This window comes from Mastomys coucha, unplaced genomic scaffold (genome assembly GCF_008632895.1).
Source record: "Mastomys coucha isolate ucsf_1 unplaced genomic scaffold, UCSF_Mcou_1 pScaffold22, whole genome shotgun sequence".
NCBI classification, from domain to species: domain Eukaryota; kingdom Metazoa; phylum Chordata; class Mammalia; order Rodentia; family Muridae; genus Mastomys; species Mastomys coucha.
Genome location: NW_022196905.1, coordinates 122,611,911 through 122,632,338, shown reverse-complemented (window position 1 = coordinate 122,632,338; position 20,428 = coordinate 122,611,911). Strand labels below are relative to the sequence as shown.

At 49.5% G+C, this 20,428-nt stretch overlaps 1 protein-coding gene across 11 annotated transcripts in view; it reads left to right on the top strand.

Moving 5' to 3' along the window:
- Positions 1 to 20,428, top strand: part of Rimbp2 (RIMS binding protein 2) — a 193,847-nt gene that overhangs the window by 163,307 nt on the left and 10,112 nt on the right. For all 11 annotated transcript variants that reach the window (XM_031338055.1, XM_031338058.1, XM_031338054.1 and 8 more), the window contains 8 exons: positions 627 to 1,082; positions 2,384 to 2,530; positions 4,031 to 4,189; positions 8,590 to 8,707; positions 14,445 to 14,629; positions 15,212 to 15,380; positions 16,902 to 17,005; positions 18,422 to 18,493. In XM_031338055.1, coding sequence (XP_031193915.1) covers positions 627 to 1,082; positions 2,384 to 2,530; positions 4,031 to 4,189; positions 8,590 to 8,707; positions 14,445 to 14,629; positions 15,212 to 15,380; positions 16,902 to 17,005; positions 18,422 to 18,493 — 1,410 coding nt within the window. The remainder of the gene's footprint in view (positions 1 to 626; positions 1,083 to 2,383; positions 2,531 to 4,030; positions 4,190 to 8,589; positions 8,708 to 14,444; positions 14,630 to 15,211; positions 15,381 to 16,901; positions 17,006 to 18,421; positions 18,494 to 20,428) is intronic.

The window sequence follows — 20,428 nt, the reverse complement described above, 5'->3', positions numbered from 1 at the left end:
AACAGCAGAGAAGACTGTCTGTCTCCTAGGCAGCTAGGAGGGACTCGAAGCCCACCCCACAGGGACACACTTCCTCCAACAAGGTCACACCTCCTAATAGTGCCACTTTCTGGCGACCAAGCATTCAAATAGATGAGCTTACGAGGCCATTGCTATTCAAACTGGCCATTGCTATTCAAACCGTCACGACTGTCTCTACCCCGTTCTTCCCTCTGGTGACAGATTGGGATGTTTGACTGGGAGTGATGGTCCCAGCCAGTTTTCCCATGATTCACTTCTTGCAGGCTATGGGGTCTCCTAGTGCAGGTTCTAATTACGACCAGGAAGGCCACTTACTCAACCTGTCCCTCCCTCCCTTCCAGCTGTGGCAATTATCAGGCTCAGATTCCTGTGGGACCCTGGCTCTGATCCAGAGATGGAGAAAGGAAGCTCTGCTTTTTTGATCTTTTTTGATCCTTTTTGACCTGGGTCCTGAGCTCCCAGAAACTCCTTGCCAGCTTTGGAAGTGAGCCAGATCTAGGGCTCAAGATACTGGGCTTCTTTTTGCCAGGCGTCTGCCTTCAAGAGATGCCACTGCTGGGTTATAACATGCTGACAGCCCGTGACATGGCTTTCTTTGTGTGCAGGTAGCTGAGGTCATCGCCCCCACAGCAGATGGCACGGCAGTCGAGCTGATCCGGCTGCGAAGCCTGGAGGCCAAGGCCGTGAGTGTGCGTACCCTGTCTGCACAGGGAGAGTCCATGGATTCTGCCCTCGCTGCCATCCCTCCTGACCTCCTGGTGCCTCCAGCCCCCCACCCGAGGACTGCTCCCCCACCAAAGCCATTAGCAAGTGACATGGATACCAAAGACCAACACCTGGGTCCCCACGTCAAAGTGGATGAGTCCTGGGAGCAGAGCCGGTCACCAGGCCCTGCACATGGCCACATGTTGGAACCACCTGACATGCATAGTGCTGGTCCAGGCAGAAGGTCACCCTCGCCCAGCCGGATTCTTCCTCAGCCACAAGGAGCCCCTGTGTCGACCACCGTTGCCAAAGCCATGGCCCGTGAGGCTGCACAGAGGGTGGCCGAGAGCAACAGGGTAAGTTGTATACTCCTACCAAGTTGGTCCCTGTACTCTAGGGGTGTTGTGTGACCTGTCCCTGCACCTGACAGGTAGAGACAGCTCTTCCAGAGAGTGCTCTAGGACCTCAGCCTGGGACTGTTGTCCTGAAATGGGCAGGGCCTGTTCTTTCGAACAGCCTAAGTATATGTGTATGCTTTGGGGTAGGGGCAAGGGGTTATTATAACTGTGGAGAATGAGGTGAGGAGTGAGGTTTGGGCATGCTCCCATCATGGCTAATGAGATGTGCACTCTAGCTCACCTATAAAGTGCCCCCCCATCAAGACCCCATCTCTCTCAGGTATCTCCCTGACAGGTCCCCAGATGTTTGTGGCAAGCCTGAGTTTCTCCACTGAAGAGGCATCGGAGCCTATTGGCAGGGCCCTCTTAGTTACAGGTTGCCCATGGGTCTTAAGATATAGCCCCTTCTGGGACTGTCTGCCAAGGCTGAGGCATTCTTTTCTATTAGGCTTCCTCAGGTCAGGAGAGTGAGGATGCATGACCGAGGGTAAACACTGGAGTCACAGTTGCCCAGCACATCTAACCCTGCGCATCCCCATGAGGGCACAGAACTACCCTGACCTCAGGCCCCCAGCACCTCTTAAGATACTAGAGTATCAGACTGTCTGTGAAATCTGATTGGCTCAACAGTGGCTACTGACACTTACGACATATACACGTGAACTTGGGGCCTCGATCCTGAAGGGAGCTCTGAGGTTCAGTGAGGCCGGAAGCAGGCCTGCACTGCGGTGACTGTGACTGGGTGATGCTTGTGGCTGAGAAGCAGAGGATCCCAGTGCAGCCTCAGAGCGGCCCCCAGGAGAGCCCAGCGGCTGCTAGGCTGGTCCAGAGACCCTTCCCAGGCTAACGCTCCAATGCCATAGTCACTGTACAAAACTAAAGGTGAGGCCAGCCATGGAGGATGAAGGGTTCCTTCTGAGGTCTATGGTCCCCTCTAGGGAAGATCAGAGTGATCCGGGCTTCAGGAAGAGGAGAGGTGAAGGGAAGAGCTGGCTTTGGGAGCCTGAACCTCACGGGAACCACCCTCCAGAGAAGCCTAGAGTCACATACTTAAGGGGTCATAGCCGAGCATCTTTCATGTATCTGCCCCGAGGAATGCTGCAGTGCTCAGTGTGTGAGAGGCTTCGTCAGGGTACCACTGGGGATCGCCTTGCTGTCTTCAGCACTCCGAGCCCAGGATAGCAACAGTGTATGCTCCTGGTGTTCCCTCCAGACACTCCCCATACGCCCATTCATCTTTGTCCCTTTCTCTTTCCAAGTTAGAGAAAAGGAGCCTCTTTCTAGAGCAAAGCAGTGCTGGGCAGTACGCCAACTCAGACGAGGAGGATGGCTACGCCTCCCCTGAGGTCAAGAGGAGAGGCACATCAGTGGATGACTTCCTGAAAGGGTCAGAGCTGGGCAAGCAGGTGAGAGTGTGCACCCCTATACTAGCCCTTGGCTGGCTGTGGCTTTAGCAGGATGCATAGGGGTTTAGAGGCTGAGGACATTGGCCTAACCTGTTCTGTGTGTGTGTGTGTATACCCATGTGTTCATATATGCATGTGTGTGCCCATGCATATGTATGTCTATAGATGCACATGTGTTTATGTATTTGTGTTTGTTTGTATGTGCATGTATGTACAAGTGTATGTGCCTGTGCTTGAGTGTATATGGTGTGTGCTGTTTGTCTATGTATGTGCATGTATACACGTGTTTGTTGACATGTGTATGTTCCTGTGTGCATATCTGTATAAACGAATAAGTACACATATGTGTGATTATTTGCAGACATGTGAAAATGTATTCTTGTGTGTCTATGTATGTGCACATGTATGTGTACATGTTTTTATTGTGCCTCTGTGTATGCTTGTATCTGTGTATGCATGTGTATTTGTCTGTTTGGTACATATGTGCATGAGTATGTTTATTCATGTGTTCATATATAGTACATGTGCTTGCTTTGTGAGTACATGTGTCTGAATTCCTGTGTATCATTGTGCACATGTGCACTTGTATATGGAGATGTGTGTGCATGTGTGTGGACATGTATTTATATATGTCAGCATCTGTTCCATGCACTGATGTGTCTCTGTATGAGGATGTGCATATGTATTGTGTTATGTGAGTGTGCATGCCAGCATGTTTCTGTGTGTGTCCTTGTGTGTGGACACATATATACACATGAGCACATGTCTCTGTATGTATGTGCATGCATGTGCACACTTGTTTGTTTTTCAATGATTATTTTAAAACCCTCAGTGTCACCCCATGTGACCTCTTGCCCTGTCACATCCTCTTGTGTGACACTGTACACACGGATGTCCTGACCCTCGGCCATCTGAATTGTCAGTGTTGGGTTTGAGCCTCCGTTTAGCTAGTGACGTAAAGAGGAGACAGGCTGGAACTTGAGCATCGTATGATGTGCTGTAGCAGCACTGCATGCTTTCTTCTTTGGCATCCAGGATCTTCACGCCTGTCAGAATGGGATGGCTTCTGCTGTCTTCTCTCTGCCGCTTAGACAAAGTTGTGGGGCCAGGTCTTGTTTGCTTCACTAAGACAAGCTGTATGCGCATACACTGTGTCTCGCATGCTTTGCAATATGGGTTCTGCGCACTGGTAAATATGGGTCCAGAACTCAAGGAGACAGCCTAGGAGCCTGACACGTACAGGATGTCCTATTAAGGGCTGAAGAGATAGTTCAGTGGTTAAGGATAGCCCTTTCTGATGACTCAGGTTGGATTTCCAGCACCTACATGGTGGCTCACAACTGTCTATAACTTCAGTTCCTGGGGAGCCAATGCCCTCTTCTAGCCTCTACAGGCACACATGTAGTGTATAGACTTACATGCAAAGAAAACACCCATACACATAAGGTCAGAGATTTAAAAAAAGAAAAAAGCCCCACCTGCGTTCCTTTTTGAACATAGCCCCACTGTTGCCATGGAGATGAGTACCACACAGAGAGCAGCCGGGGGTCAGACCTGTCGGACATCATGGAGGAGGACGAGGAGGAGCTATACTCAGAGATGCAGCTGGAGGATGGGGGCCGGCGTCGCCCCAGTGGTACCTCTCACAACGCCCTCAAGGTGAGCACTGAGCTCATGACAGGGTACCCCGAGTCTGGGGGATGCCCCATTCTGCCCTTTCACTGGGATTACTCCATGGGTGCCGTTAGGAGTTACCTGCTGCTCCTGTCTACTTTGCCAAGAGGTCGGGGTACTGGAGTTTGGGGGATCCACTTGGAACCCCTACACGCAACCAGGACTGTAATGAGCATAGAGTTATAAGCAGAAGTAACCCCAAGCCTTACCTGTTCAGACGGCAGAGGCAGCTTACTGGTTAGCACTGAACTGACAGTGGGGGGTTGGGCCACACACAACTGCAAAAGAGGAGGAATCCACGTGTGGTAGAGCCATAGAGCTGAGGCCAGAGGAGGCCTAGGATGGCATGTCCATCACAGAGCCCCCCACCGGGAGAGAGTTCATACCATCCACCGCTGGAGACCTGAGATGGAAGGGTGACTACTTCATGGGAATGGCTGGGTGGGCGGGGCAGTGAAGCCTGCAGGGTTTATTTCTGCAGAAGTGTGTCACCCTGCACTGTGGCAGACAGAAGACAACACGCATTATTCCTGTCTACTCAGGGCCTCTATAGAGACTATGTGGACATTCCCCCACACACAAAGGTCCCCAGAGGGGCTTTGGGGACCTTCATGTGGCCCTGCGTGATACAGCTCATACTGTTCCCCGTGCCCCACCCCCTAGCAGGTCCCCACAGACCTCTCCTGAATCCGAGATTCCTACGTGTCCCAGGCTGTGCTCTGGTACAGGAACCACCCTGAAAGTGCTCATGGGTGGATCAGAGAAAGGCTATCCACCTTTCAGAAACCCCTCTGGACAGAACAAGGTATTAGAAGCTTCTGCCTTCCGAGCGCTGTTGAGCAAAGCGGAGAACCAGCAACGGTCTTGTGAAGCTGGAGGGGTGGCCTCACCCACCTCTCTTGCAACCAGACAAGCAGTATCTTAGGGGCAGAATCAGGGTAGCCATAGGTGTGTGCCACTCACTTATGGGACTTCTGGGTGTGGGTTTCCAGATTCTCCTAATACACTGTCAAGGGCAGTTGGGAGCTGTGAGCATATTGAACCATAGTCCCACATGACAGGGATTGGCTAAGCCAAGCCAGGTTTCCAGGTGAGACCAGGGCATATGACCCTTCACCCTCAGCTGGCCCCGCTCACCTGCCGACCCTGTGCTCCCCTCTTTTTCAGTTGCTATTCTTCACCTTCATAGCGCTCAAGACACCTAGGCCAAAAATCCTGGAACGTGGCACTGTAAAGGAGAAAGATGTGAGAGTTAGCCTCTGCCACTGACTTCTGGGTAGTGGCACAGGCAAACAGTAGACCACGCTAGGTACCCACAGACCACGGGGGTGGGGGTGGGGGGAGGCATCTGGCAAGGCCGCCATCACGGGCACCCATCATATGATGCACCTTCAGCTCTCAGCAGGGGATGAGAACAGCTTTCCGGGAGCTGGCCACACCTCCTCAAAAGATTGTACAGAGATTGTACAGCCAGGTGGCTGGCATCAAAATGTGTGCTTTTTGGGTAGAGATGAGATTGGCTGGATCTGGCCAGGATGGTGTGTATGGAGACGCAGGCGAAGGCCTGAATGCTGGAGTAATGTAGTCACCTCAAGAGTGGTTAGCTCTGTGCCAGGCACTGAGGCCAGAAGGGCCAGATGTGGTAAATCTCAGGTGTGGAGTCAGAGGACCTTAGTCCTTTGTAGGCACCAAGTAGGCACTGGTTCTGTTTGGCAACATTCACCGGATCTATACAGGTGCTATACAGGATCAAGCTCCTCCCCTTGGCTATTGCTTTAACCAAGGGAGTGTCTAGTGGGGTCAGCTGGGGTGCTAACTAAGTGCTAGGAAGAGACCAGTCCAGAGGGACAATGTGGGGCCACCTCCCACTACACTTGGCATCCAATGGTGGCTGTCCTTAGGCCTCAGGAAATCAGTCATGGTGGCAGAAAAAGTTCCTCTCTACTCTGGGTATCTCCTCAGCATAGAACCAGGCAAGGGGCCTGGGAGTATTGTTTCCTCCCTCTGGCTCACCCGCATGGCGTCTGCTCTGACGTCCCGCTGGCTCATCTGTGTGTGCTCCCCTCACCTTGTGCTCTGCACCCCCCCCCCACGTGGCCCATCTGCTCATCCCAGAGCCCCCCAGCAGGCATGCCGCAGGTCCCCACGAGCAAAGGCTGCCTCGCGCTGCCCCCCTGCCTCGCTGCCAAGACTAATTCTATGTGTGTTTTCTCTCCTTCCTCCACTGCCTCATGTCTGGTCATACAACCGCTCTCTCACACATGCTGTCCCCAAGGAATGCCATAAGGCTAGGAGCTTGGAAGGCGCTTTCCTGGAGCAGCCCGAGTTCCCCCAGCAGCCCCACCGCAGTAAGAGATTGTTCAGTATCCCTGAGGTAGCTGAGGAGGACGCGGAGCATGGCGAGCCGCTGCTCAGGCAGGGCATGGGGTCCTCCAGAGCCAGGGCCTTGTTGGCCATGGAACGTGGGCCAGCACGGTCCTGTTGGGGACATCCGGTCCTACAGGGATCCTGGCTCCCTGCAGAGCACAGGGGCCCAGGCATCCATATGGAGGATCTCTTTCTGGAAGACAGAGGTTGTCGGTTCAGCCGCTCGGCCACCAGGAGCCCGGACAGTGGTTTGGACTGTGGCAGTGAGGAGGAAGAGTCTCGATTTAGTTTCAGGAGCACCTCGGCCAAGTGCAGTCCAGGCCCTGGTCACTGTCCCTGTAGGAGAAGCCCGAGGCCCCTGCTGGCCCGGCGGAGGACGCTGACCCGACAGAGCAGCATCGAAGAGGACTTTGGGGAGCAGGTGGACCCCAGTGACGTCATCAGGAGCGATGACACCCAGCCAAGCCCGGAGAGGCCCGTGCCCAGGAGGGATGGCTGGGACGAGGCCAGCGACCACGAAGATTTTCGGGGTGTCTGGAGGAAAAGCCCAGCCATGCCCGACAGTAGGGCAGCTGAGCGGTTCACACAGCCTCCTCCCCGAGTGGCAGACGGCCCTTTGGTGTGTCAAGTAACCATCCTCCCCACGCGCGCTTGCCAAACCAATCCGTGCTCATCCTTTAGTTGGTTTTGCCTTTGGTTCGGGTTTTGGCGTGCATCGGGGGACTCTCTGGGCCGCTCTCTTTGGTTCTTTCCCTGCATTTTTTTTCTTTTTTTGATTTCTTCGGTCCCCATTGCTCCTCAGTTGCTTGACCATCCCGAGGGTTTCCTCCCCTGCTTTGGAATAACAATCTTCCCAACAGAATCGGCGATGGTTACGGCTGCTTTACTTAAAGGACAACTGAATCTAAGTTTTAATTAAGGGTTAGCTGAACTGCCAAGTATCTGAACTCAGGAAACACACATACTCCCCATCCCCACCCCCAAAAAGGATCCTTATGGAATCACGGGGGACTGCTGGTATGATCAAAGGCTTCTTTGTCTTTGTTGTTTGGCTTTTTAAGTTCTTTTTTTTTTCTTTTTGGCTTTCATCTATGACTGTTTAAAAAATATGGAGACTAGAGAAGAAACTCATTTTTGTAAATTGTTTCCAATGTTTTGCTCACGCCAATCACTCCTCTGTGTCTACCACAGAGCAGGCGGCTCATCCCAGGCTTCACTCATCTCTGTAATTGTATTCTTTCCGACCACATCTGCCCCGCCCCCAATTGTCAACGGGCACACAGGTGGGCCACCAGCATAGCAGCAAAGCCTCTTTCTGAGCTATGCACGCTACTGTGATGTGTCCACACCAGGCACTGCGGGCAACCCCGCGACTCCCAGTCTTCACCCATGGCTCTAGGCTCACACACTCTGGGAATGGCCTCCATCAGCCCCGATTCCTAAGGACCCACTTTCCCTTTAGTTAGTTCTGACCTCTAGTCCAAATGAGACGCCAGACAGATCTAGACTGGAGGCCTGTTCAGGCCCAGGTTCATCGCACAGGAGGATCAAAGGCTGATAACACACAGGCACTTCCCTAAGTTTCTACTAGAATCCTCTGTGCCCCTTCTGTCTACGATGGACTTTGGGAAGTATATTGCTGCTAGTGACACTTGGGGGTGGACAGCAAAACCAGGAGAAAATTTGCCTGGAAAGGAGCCTGAGCTGTAAACCATAGTCAATTTGGTTCAAAGGATTTGGCTTTAGAAGCTAAAATAGCATCAACCAAAAGCTCCCTCCTTTGACTCAGTTTTACTGCCAGCCCCGCTGTGGTGTGTCCAGAAGGGACCTGCATGTAGAAAGCGGGGTCCTGGGCTGGCTTCTTCCCCAGGTCACTCAGCTAACCTTTCAGTTAAAAGCTACGTTTAGTTGCCTTTAGCGCTTCTGCTTCCAATCCGGATTGATTTGGCTCTAACTCCTCCTTTCCTTCCAAGGCCAGTGATGGAGGATATCTAACTACACTGTCCTTCTGGGTCTAGATTCTAGGCAACTCGGCATTGATGGGGCGAGCAGACCGGATGGAACACATGAGCCGAAGGTATTCGCACAGTGGCGGAGGTCCTCATAGGCACCGGCCGGCGATGGCTCCATCCATTGGTTAGTGGTCTCGTCCATATTGTTCACTTTCTGTCCGCCACCTACTTAAAGACGATTTTGGGATCCTGTTGTAGGACTTTGGACCCCATGAAAAATGCCTGAAAAAAAAAAGACAACAGGATTCAGTGCTGGGGTTCAGTCCACCATGCCAGGGAGCGAGTGAGAGGATTGTAGCTTACCTCATGACAGCCACCCATGTGGGAGGGAAGAGGAAGAGGAAGGAGAGAACAAAATACCGTATCTACTGGCTTATTCTTTCCTCTCCTGCTCCATCAACAAGAGCCCCGGGGATGGTGCGTCCCCCTTCCCACATGGAAGCCGCAGCTCCTCCTGTTAACATCCTCTCTGGACCTACCCTCAGAGAAATACTCTGAGTTGCCGTTTAGTAAGTTCCTGGGGACAGAGAGAGATGCTGAGTTGACTGTATACCCCAGGTGTGCTCCACGTATGTAGAGCCGTCTATGTGCATAAGCCACATTGGTGCAGATCTTGGGGACATCTCGAAGTTGGACATGTCCCCAGGGCACATGTCCCCTTTCTGAGCCACCACTGGCCCTTCCCTTCTCCACCCATCACAAATCTGTTCTCTTCCTCTACTTAATGAAACCTGTGCTTCCTTTTCATTCAAACCATCTGGGATTCAGCCAGTGGTGCCCAAAACTGTCATTGGGTTGTTGTTACCAGCCGGTGCTAAGGTGGCTACAGGTGAGGGCAGCTGCTGCCATTGACATGGATTGATGGGGGCAGGAATTCTAAGAAGTAATGTTTATAGCAGGGATGGGGAGGAGCCAAATAAACAAGGCTTTTGTGAACACACACACACACACACACACACACACTATACACACCATATACAAACCACACACATACTACTTACATGTCATATACAAACCATACACACACCACACATACAGACACACATAGTGCACATACCACACACACAACAGATACACACAACACACATAAACACACACCACACACACCAACACACACAAATGCCATATGTCAAACACACACACACACACACACACACACACACATACACACACCAGCAGGAATGGCTGGGAACAATACCAGGTCCATCATTTCAGAGCTGAAGGAAACCTGCTCAGATGACCTCATGGGACAATGACAAATGAGGGGCACAGTTCTGCTGGAGAAGAAGATGTCACTCACATGGCCAAATAAACGGGCTTTTGTGAGTCCGTCCATCCCCAGAGCAGAGACCCCATAAGCAATAGTAGGCATTCCTACAGTCATTGAGAGAGATGTCATTTATGGAGGTGGGTGGGGTTCCTATTCTAATCTCCAGACCAGGAACTTAATGCTACTGCCAATGAGGCAGGGTACGTCTCATGCCTACACACAAGGCAGATGTCCTTGTCCCTGAGAGCACAGGGCAGCCTTCACTGGCTTGGCTGGGACCCTTCTCATTGAATCTTATGCATGCTTTGTCTGGATTCTTAAGGTGACGAAGCCAGGAGGCTGCTGGCATGTAGCTGGCCCCAAAGAGAGAGTAATGCTATGTAACAAAGATCACATCCTTCATCTTAACGCTTAAAAGAGCATGAGCCCATGCAGCAATTTTTACTTCTTCTTGGTTCTTGTAGCGACTGGAGAACCTGTGCAGAAAAACATAACTTAAACCCAACACTTTGCATGGGGTGCCCACGTGTGGAAGAACAAACCTCTGTGCCTGTGAACACAGAAAAAACAAACAACTATATTCCTCTGGTCTTTAATTCTCTTTTCATATTAAAATTGTAGCAACTGGGTTCTGGAGAGGTGGTTCAATGGTTAAGAGCAGTTGCTGCTCTTGCAGAGGACCTGGGTTTATTTCCTAGTACCCACATAGCAGCTCATAACTACCTGTAACTCCAGTTCCAGGGGATCTGATGCCCTCTTCTGGTCTCCACATACACACAGTGCACAAACATACATGCGAAAGAAAAAGTAAAAGTTTAAAAAAACAAAAAACAAAACAGCAGTTAGTATTTTAGACATTTAATTGTACTTATTTTTTTTTTCCTGGGTGATTTTTGGTCTTTGTGTTAATCTTACTACCTACCTATCAAATGCAAGGCCTTGGGGTAGGGTCGGGGGTACGTCAGCTTCCTGAAAATGAATGGTCACACCCATCCGAGGGTGAAGTCTATCTCACTAATCAATGTGAGCTCTTCCTCATCATTTCCCATCTGCCTGGTGGTCTGGGAAAATACAGCACAGCCTACATCCACAGAAAATGCTGAAAATTGAAAACTAGTTGGACAAAGAAAGACTCCCTCCCTGCCAAGGGGTCCAAGGAACCTGTTGCACATTGTAGACGACATCAGACACTTAGCCTACTTCAGGTTGTAGGCTTAGATTTTTCAAAACCTACTTTATTTTGGGTTCTGAAATGCTCCAAGCTCCCTCCTAACTCACGGACCAGAGATTGGGGAAGGACAAGGTTAATAGGAAAAGAGAGTTGTGGACCTGTTTAGTAGTTTGTTGGGGGGATTTCAGGATACCAGCACTATAGTTCAATATCAAACATCAAATATGCATCAGTAGCAGCAGAATGATCCAGCAGAAACAGCAAGATTCCAGTGAGTCTGAACAAATCAGCAGCAACAGTCCGAATCAGCTGGAATACTATGAGAGGATTTTCAGTGTGTTTCTGTCTACGAAATGAAGACCAACAAAGTCCAGTGAGGTGTTGCACGCCGTAGCACAGGCCCTCCCAAGCGTCCACTTCAGCTGTGTGTCAAAACATCACATGCTTTCTCACATGTCGGCTTCAGCAAAATGACCTCCCACAAGACAGCTTCCAGAAAAACATCACGTGACACAACTGAGCTTCCAAAGAAACAAGAAATTCCCACCTCATCAGGTGCTTAAGCTGTTCCTGAGCGAGTGCATCCTTGTGTTCCCCAGAAGACTTAGCTGGCATTTTCCAGGGGAAGCTGACCATAAGCCTTCATCCTTAGGTTCATACTCCACTCCTGACCACAGAGGTCTTGCTGTCCTCAGAGAAGCCATATAATACAACCCAAAGAATACACTGAGAACTCACAGATAGCAAATGCTCATCAAAGCCACATCTAGAAGTTGCCATCCCTGGGACATTTCTATTTTTGAAAATTCGCCAATCAGGTCCTGTGACTGGGGACTAAGTTCTTCTTGCAAACCCCGGCTAGATCCAAAGTGGGGCTTCACAGCTGCCCCGGGGTTCCACCCTAGATTCCACACATCATCCTGTAAGAGTGACTGTGGGAGTTCTTAGAGTGCTTTCTGCCAAAACCACAGTGAGAAACAGTCAATAGGCTGTAGATAATTATGTTCCATGTTCAAGTTAAAGGTCCAAAGAAAAGAAAACAATGGATCATGAAGCAGCAGATTGCCTATTGTGTGTGTGTGTTTCCAATAACATCCACGCCATTGTAAAAAAAAATTATATATATATATATGTATATATATATATAATCTGATATATATATAAAACATCTGATATATATGTATATATATACATATATATCAGCCTTTCATGCCATTGTTTTATTATATTTTATGGTTTTAGGGTTACTGAATATTATTTGGAGACACACACATACACACCATGTTTTTATTAAGATTGGTCTTTGTTAGTATTATTAGTGTTTGCATGTATGTGTGTGCTCCTTGTACATGCAGTGCCTGAGGAAGCCAGAAGAGGACAACAGATCCCACAGAACAGGAGTTATACAGATGGTTGTGAGCCTCCATGTGGGTGCTGGAAACAGAGGCCAGGTCCTTCACAAGGGCAGCCAGTGCTCTTAACCTCTGAGTCATTTCTCCAGCACTTGAAGTATGTCTATAGTACATGAATGAGAAAGGGACAAACACCAGGACAAGAAAGCATTGATACAAGTGGTTTGTACCCTGAGGTACAGACTAGCGTTGGAGAAATAAAGATGAGGGAGTTAGTATGGAGCTAGGATTTCTTGTTTTACCTTATTTTAAAATCTGGAATATTTTACTACTTTTCCTTAGGTTTTCTGACACAGGACAGGTAAAGACTGTATGTATTCGAGGTCTGAGAGAAGGTGAAGATGGAGTGTGATAGCACGTCTTTGGTGCTCTCTGTTCACTCACGTCACCCCTCGAATCACATCTAGAGACAGTTATTGGGGCGGTTGCTCTCCTAAGCTTCTCTCCCTCCTGACAGGCTTAGTTTCTGATTGAATGGCCAGGGCTTCTATTGCGACAAAATTCAACCTGTGGGTCTCAACCCCTCTGGGGTTTGAGCAACCCTTTCATAGGGGTCCCATAGCAGATATCCTGCATATCAGACGTTTTCATTATGGTTCATCACAGTAGCAAAATGACTGTTATGAAGTAGCAATGGAAATAATTTTATGGTTGGGGGGGGTCACCACAACATGAGGAACTGGATTAAAGGGTCGCAGCATTAGGAAGGTTGAGAACCACTGCTCTGTCGGCTCCCTCTCTATGAAATGCTTGCCCATATTCACGCGCATGTGTGTGTGTCTGTGTGTGCGTGTGTGTCTGTGTGTGCATGTGTGTTTGCACGCACATACATGTGTGTGCTTGAGTGTGTGTATGTGCAAGTGTGTGTGTGTGTGTGTGTGTGTATGTATGTGTGTCATAAATGGCCTCTATTTGCAGGTTTCACATTCTCAGGCTTGAGCAACTATAAACAGAAAATATCTGAAGAGCACATTCAACTGTACCAAAGACACACAGACTTTGATTTCTTTCTTCAACTCCCGAAACTATAGAACAGCCAAGCATTCACAATGTATTGGAAGTGCCATGGCACCAATTAAAGTGCCCAAGATGGGGTGGGGGTAAGGGACGGCTAGAGAGATGGTTCAGTAGTTAAAAAATATGTGTATGTATTACTCTTCCAGAGGACTTAAGTTTGGTTCTAGAAACCACATCAGGAGACTCACAACCACCTGTAACTCCAGTTCCCAGAGGACCCGACACCTCCCGCCTCTGAGGCACCTGAACTCATGTGCACAAACCTACACATAACTAGAAATAAATCCTTTTTAAAAAGTGTCCAAGGGGGAAGTGCAAAGGTTCTATTTGCTATCTTATTTAAGGGGCAGGGTTATTATGGAGTTTAGTATCTGCATGAGAGAGTCTGCAATGACCTTCTTTCGGGTATAGTTAGATAGCCACACACCTCGTGATATATCAAGTCTCTCTCTCTCTCTCTCTCTCTCTCTCTCTCTCTCTCTCTCTCTCTCTCTCACACACACACACACACACACATACACATTAGGATACCAAAAAAATCACAATTAGATACTAAGAAAGCATTAATTTCCTTCCATGTACAGTGTATTTGCTGCTGGTTAAACATTCAGAGCTGGCAGAACATCACTGTCAGCCATGTTGAATTCTGAAGTATGAGAGTGGTAAACAACCTTGTAGTCAGCCTTGTGTCCTGCTGAGGACCCAAGAGGCATCTCATGAGGGTCCCATCTGCACTCCGAGGGGACCAAACATTTATTCTGGCAGGGCCACAAGGCCTCTTGCTTCTCTGGCTTTCACTCATAGTATAGCTTAGGTTGGACTGTGGTCCTGTTCTGAAGCAATCCCATCTCTGGCAGATTTCTGGCTCCGTGCAGAGCACAGACAGATGAAGAGGAGCACACAGGGCTGCCCTTTTCACAGATCCACTTCACACGTGAGTTGTTCCACGAGTGTCACACGATCCCTGTGTTCTGTTCCCTGCCCACTCCAGATGAATACGCTGGGAGAGACCACCCTTCTCCAGACTTCTACGATGAGTCAGAAACTGACCCAGGTGCTGAGGAGCTCCCAGCCCGCATCTTTGTGGCTCTGTTTGACTATGACCCGCTCACCATGTCCCCAAACCCGGACGCTGCAGAAGAGGAGCTTCCCTTCAAAGAAGGACAGATCATCAAGGTATTGATTGCTGTAGTGCCATGGGGCAGGGGACAGAGGCTGGCAGTAGAGATGGAGTATTCTTCGTACATGCCTGGGCAGTAGTAACCCTTTGGCCTCAAGGGCTCTGAGAGGAGATGGCTCAGGGCTGGGAAAACCTTGAACACACAACAGGCAGTACAATTACTTTACCTAGGGAGAGGGGCAGTGCCTTCCCCTGGGTGCCCTATTGGACTGTGCCCATACCTGGGCATACATACTTGCGTGCCTGGGTGTGGCCTGTGTACTACACGCTCAGTCAGAGCCTGTGCTTACAGACCCTGATTTCGGAGAGCAGAGGTTTTAGTGTCTGACACCTAAACTTCAAACTGGCACACCAACAAAGGGGAAGGGTGAGAGAGAGAAGGTGAAGAGCCACGGTCACTGGTCCAGGTGGCTTGTGACTGATGCAGGTGAGGGGTGGGGCTTGAAAAGTGTGTTCTCAGCAGTTTTGACCTTAGGTGACTCTGCTGCCAGTAGGGTGATGTGTGGCTGAGCCGGCCTATCAGATACTCCAGTTACCCCCTTCCCCTCCCCCCATCTCCCAACTCCCGATTATTCCAGGTATATGGAGACAAAGACGCAGATGGCTTCTACCGTGGGGAGACCTGTGCCAGGCTTGGCCTCATTCCTTGTAACATGGTCTCTGAGATCCATGCGGATGATGAGGAGATGATGGACCAGCTGCTGAGGCAAGGCTTCCTCCCTCTGAACACGCCCGTGGAGAAAATAGGTGAGTGTGGTCCCTCAGGCTCTGCTGCGCTTAGACTTTGCAGAGGGCCATAGCGGGGAGCAGTTGCCGCCCCCTAGAAGCCCAGGCTACACAAAACCTCTGAGTACCCAGTTCTCGGAAGGATTTGCTATCCACTATTGTTGAGTAAAACCCACTCTGCAATCCAGTACTGCACTCCAGCTGTGTGCTTTAGGAACCTTCCCGCACCCTGGTATTTGTGGACTCGAACTTGTTCTAGTTTGCATTCTGTGCTGATAAAACATTCCAACCAAAGACAACTTGGCGAGGAAAGGGTTTTATTTCACCTTCTGCTAATTATTTAGGGAACTAAGGCACAGGCCATGGAGGATGGATGCTTACTGGCACTGGCTTGCTCAGCCCACTTTCTTTATAACCTAGAGCCACCTGCTCAGGGGTGGCACCACCCACATAGGGCTGTCCCCACCTCTACCTTAGTCCTCCGTCAAAAAAGAAAATGCTCCACAGGCTTGCTCACAGGATGGAAGCAAATCCTCTGGATAGATGTTCCCTCTCCCCAGTGTACAGTTATAAAAGGCCAGAGGTCTCCCAGGAGGATGGGAGGATGCTAACAGTGAAACCAGTCAGTGTTGAAACATGGCCCTTCTTCATGGGACCTGCCTTCTCTTCATTCAGTGGCTTTGGATTTGTAATTGGCTCAGGTCTGGAAACTGGTTGATAGATAGGGACTAGGCTGTGATTCCCTATTACTGTGATCCAATATAGTCTTGCTTTCATTTGTTCTAGAGTTCTTTTGCTTATACAGATCAAACAAAACTTGAGCAAGCTTATCGATTTTGTTCCAAGAAACAGTGCGATTATTTAGCCTGTCCCCAAAGTCAGGCCATTGGTGACACTGTTTTGCCTGTGTTGTTCATAATGGTAACTGTGCTCCTCTTGCCTTGGGTGATTTGATGCTGTGGCCTGGCCATGCTACTCTGGGTGTCTCAAAGAGATGCCACCCCAGTATGTGTGACAACTCGCCAAAAACCACTCCTGTAGGTCCTGCGCCCCTTGCAGGTGGTTCCACCAGAGTCTCGCTCTCTAGCGAGACTAGTCACAGCTTTGGAAGCTAGGGGAGGGGCCTTGTGAGTCCTGTAAACTTCTGAGTGTCCTGATCCTTGTAAGTTTCCTTAGCTTCTTGAGACTTAAGAGCCTCCATCTTCCTTCCAGGAAGTAAGGCTTCAATTCAAAGGATAGCTGTTGCTCTCCTCCAGAACCTCATGGCTCCTGTAGGCTTTCCCAAGACACAGCTACCTGATGCCTCAGATCACTTGGACTGAGTTTGGGAGGAGGTCCCCTATCTGATGGAGTCCCCACGGCATGGTGGACACAAGGGAGAATGGCACTGTGGAAGCAAATGAATAGACTAGAAAAAAATACCAGAGGCTGAGACAGTTGGCCCAAGTTGGGGACGTTAGCAAGCAGTGCCCATACTTTTGGGCAGTGAGTAAGGTCACCACAATTTGAGGATCTTAATAACTAGATCTTACGGTTTTGCAGAGAGAAGTAGAAGAAGCGGCCGGGGTCACTCTGTACCCACACGAAGAATGGTGGCTCTCTATGACTATGACCCTAGGGAAAGCTCTCCTAACGTGGATGTTGAGGTACCAGCCTGGAGTTCTTTCATGTTGACCCGGAACTACCACCAACGGCTTCCTGGCTTCTTATGAGCACCACAGTTAGGCCGTGGCCTTTGAGTCCCACTTCTCTCTGAGCATGGGAGAGAGGGAGAGCCCGTGACCAGCCACTCCACAGCAAACCCAGGTCCACGTTACCTGTGATCAGCTGAGGTCCAAGGATAAGACCCCAGAAATCATCGATAAGTGAGCTAGTGGCCCTTGAAAGCCACACTCATAAACTGTCCCACCCCCTTCCACACAGCTGGGAGTTTTCCTGAAAGAACTTACCACACAGGTTTGCCACCGAGAGGACAGCAGGCTCAGCCTTATTCCAGACTATGGGCCACTTGCTCCATTGCATTCTAAGTTCCTATTCATCTATTAGGATGTCTAGTTTCCAAACTGTGTCAAGGAGATGTACACACAGAATACACCTATCTATGTGCAGCGTGGCGATCACTGGGTGTGACGGAAGTGTTTGATGTCCCGAGGACAGTTCTAGTAGCCAATACCCCAGGTCTCCAGGCAGAACTATTGGAAGAGCAACCTGTGACCCACACTTATTGGGTGTGGCAATATAGAGTGCCTTTTAGCAGAGAAATAAAAGTTACCATGGCTGATGATCCCTCACATGCCTGAGAAATGAGAGGGAGGGCTGGTGTTCAGGGTACCCCGTGGCCCAAAGGCAGAACATGATCAGAAATAAGGACCAACCTCAGAAATAAAGCCGAGGTCTTTGCCTCCAGAGTCACAGGTCCTCACACCAGATTGATCTGGATTCCCACACACAGCTTTTGCTGTGATAGCTTATTAGAGCCATCTGTTGAACTGTCAGCTCATGGTTAACGTTTAGAGACACAGCCACGCTCCTGGTTCTCCTCAGCTGCCTGGCTGTTTCTTTCTACCTTCAGCTGGGCTCTGAGGTCTGAAGGGCCTAAGGAGAATGTGCCTCCTGGACACTGGGGCTTGTGTTCAACATTCTCTGCTGTCCCCCACTCTGGGACCTGCTACTCAGCAGGCATTTAAAAGATGGGTATTGAGTTGGGAGGTCTTCTTGGGCAGAGAGGGTGTTTACCAATGGTCCTCCAATGTTTCTCCATGTTCCAGGGGTAGAGTTATTTGATTTCCTAGGCCTTACCAGGAGGTGGCAATGACCTTTAGTCTACATAGTTTCTCTCAGGCTTACTCAGAACAGTCCCCGCCCCCAGTCCCTCCGCTTTAAACAAACACCCCACCCCCATCCCCACCCTTCAGCTTTGAGCGACCCATGCACCACCCCTTGGGTCTTCATCCTACAGCCCTGCATCTTGACACAGTCAAAAGACAGGTGAATTCCCAAAGGGCAGGAAGGATGGCGGGACCGTGCGCAATCCCTACCTTGTTTGTCTTCTGTCTTTGCAGGCTGAACTCCCATTTTGCACAGGAGATATTATTACTGTTTTTGGTGAGATTGATGAAGATGGATTTTACTATGTAAGTTCTTGAAACATCAGGAAAAAAAATGCTGTTCATTTTGGGGGGTTCCAGTCCCTAGTTTGTGCGCTCTCTCTCTCTCTCTCTCTCTCTCTCTCTCTCTCTCTCTCTCTCTCTCTCTCTCATTAACACATGAGATAGGATCTGAATATGTTGCATTCTGCTTACTGAGGAAAGTTCTCTTTTGTATTCTAATACAGAAATCTGGGGGCTAAAGTGGCACATGATTGTAAGTTCAAAGAAAGGCTGGGTTATATAGCTAACTCCTGTTTCAAAAACAGAAAGGAGGTGCAGGGTAAGGGGGCACAGAGAAGGAAAAGGGGGAAGACAGAAGGAAGGAGGGAAATAGGGAGGGAGGGAGAGAGAGGGGGAAGGAAACCGCCACTATAGTCGGTCTCTTATTGCTCTCTACTAATTATAGTATTTTCTGTGTCTAACAAAGCAAACACAAAATTGCCACTGTCCAAACATTTACAGAACAATTTGATTTTCTAGGCTATTTATGGCCTGGGTGGTGGGTTTTCTTTCACTGAGAATAGGAAGTGTAAACAAAACAAACAGGTGGACCAGCTCTGGTTTCACAGCTACCCCCACCCCGGAGCCAGACACTAGAGAGTCACTCCTCTGCTCATTCACTGCCTGGAGCATCTAGGATGCCTCCTTCCAGTTCTGCAGCCGTCTAATGATCTCTGGGGCTGGGGCGTAAGCAAGGCCATCCATACACAAGGTGGGGCTAACTTCCTGCTTCTGTAACTGGACGGCGTGCCTCTTCCACCTGTAGCCACTCTCTGTGGCTGCTCCCCGTGGCCATCCCTCTATGGCCCCCCTGAACATAATTGCGAATCTTGCTTCTCTGTGCAGTGGCAGATTGCCCCAGAGGCCCGCCCCCCTCCTACAGCCTCAGGCATTGAAACCTCAGGGTTTCAGACATCTGATCCTCTTCGGAGCTGCCTGGATTTCACATCAGGTTTGGGTGGGATAGCTACCCCCCACCCCATGGGCTTTTAGTGGGACAGGCACACCTCATTACACATAGTGACAATGTCTTTCTCTAGGTCACAGTCTATTACTTAGCTTTGCAGTTTGAGAACCGTTTTGGTCTAGGAGTTTGTATGAGGTCACAGTTGACTGTCTTTGGACAGTGACTCCAAGACTCGTCCCAGTGATGGGAAACCACTCTTTGCTCGCCACAGTGATGGAAACAGTTACTCTTTATTCCTTCAGTTTCAAGCTTATTTGTCATTTTCAAACTTGTGGCTTGTATTTACCTTTTTCCTGAGTTAGAACATTATAAAGATCACTTCTAAAAAGAACCTGTCCTGGGCCTGAAGAGCAGGCTCAGAACTTAACAGCTTTGTTTTTATCGCTGAGGACCCCCAGTTGGTTCCCAGGACCCATGTCTGGTGGCTCCCAACTACCTATAACCCCAACTCCCTCTTCTATCCTCCTCAATTGGCACTGTACACATGAGGCATATACAGACACCAACACACACACCCATGCACACACAAATGGTAATAAAAATATTTTTGAATGAAAGCTGCCTCACAGTGTAGACACTCAATTCCACTCCTGTGGAGGACTGCACGGACTGGGGTTCCCGACTCTGCTCCTTCTTACTCTGTGTTTTTAGAATGTATTTTATGATACCTCTGGGGGGAATCATTTTGTAGTGAGCCCTGCCCCTACTACAAATCCTTAGCACTCTGTTTAACAGAGAAAGCCTGTGTCATGTTTAGGTTAGGCTCAGGGAAAACTATGTCTGTTGGACAGGGAATAAATACACTCCCTGCTATCCAGCAGACGATGTGGAAATCTCTTACTCCTCTTCTTATATGTCTTTAAATCATCCTTAAGGATTTATGGATCTCACTGTTATTCTCTTCCCCAGGCTTCAGTTTGCTTTTTCATAGAGAGATGCGGTCTCTCTACGCT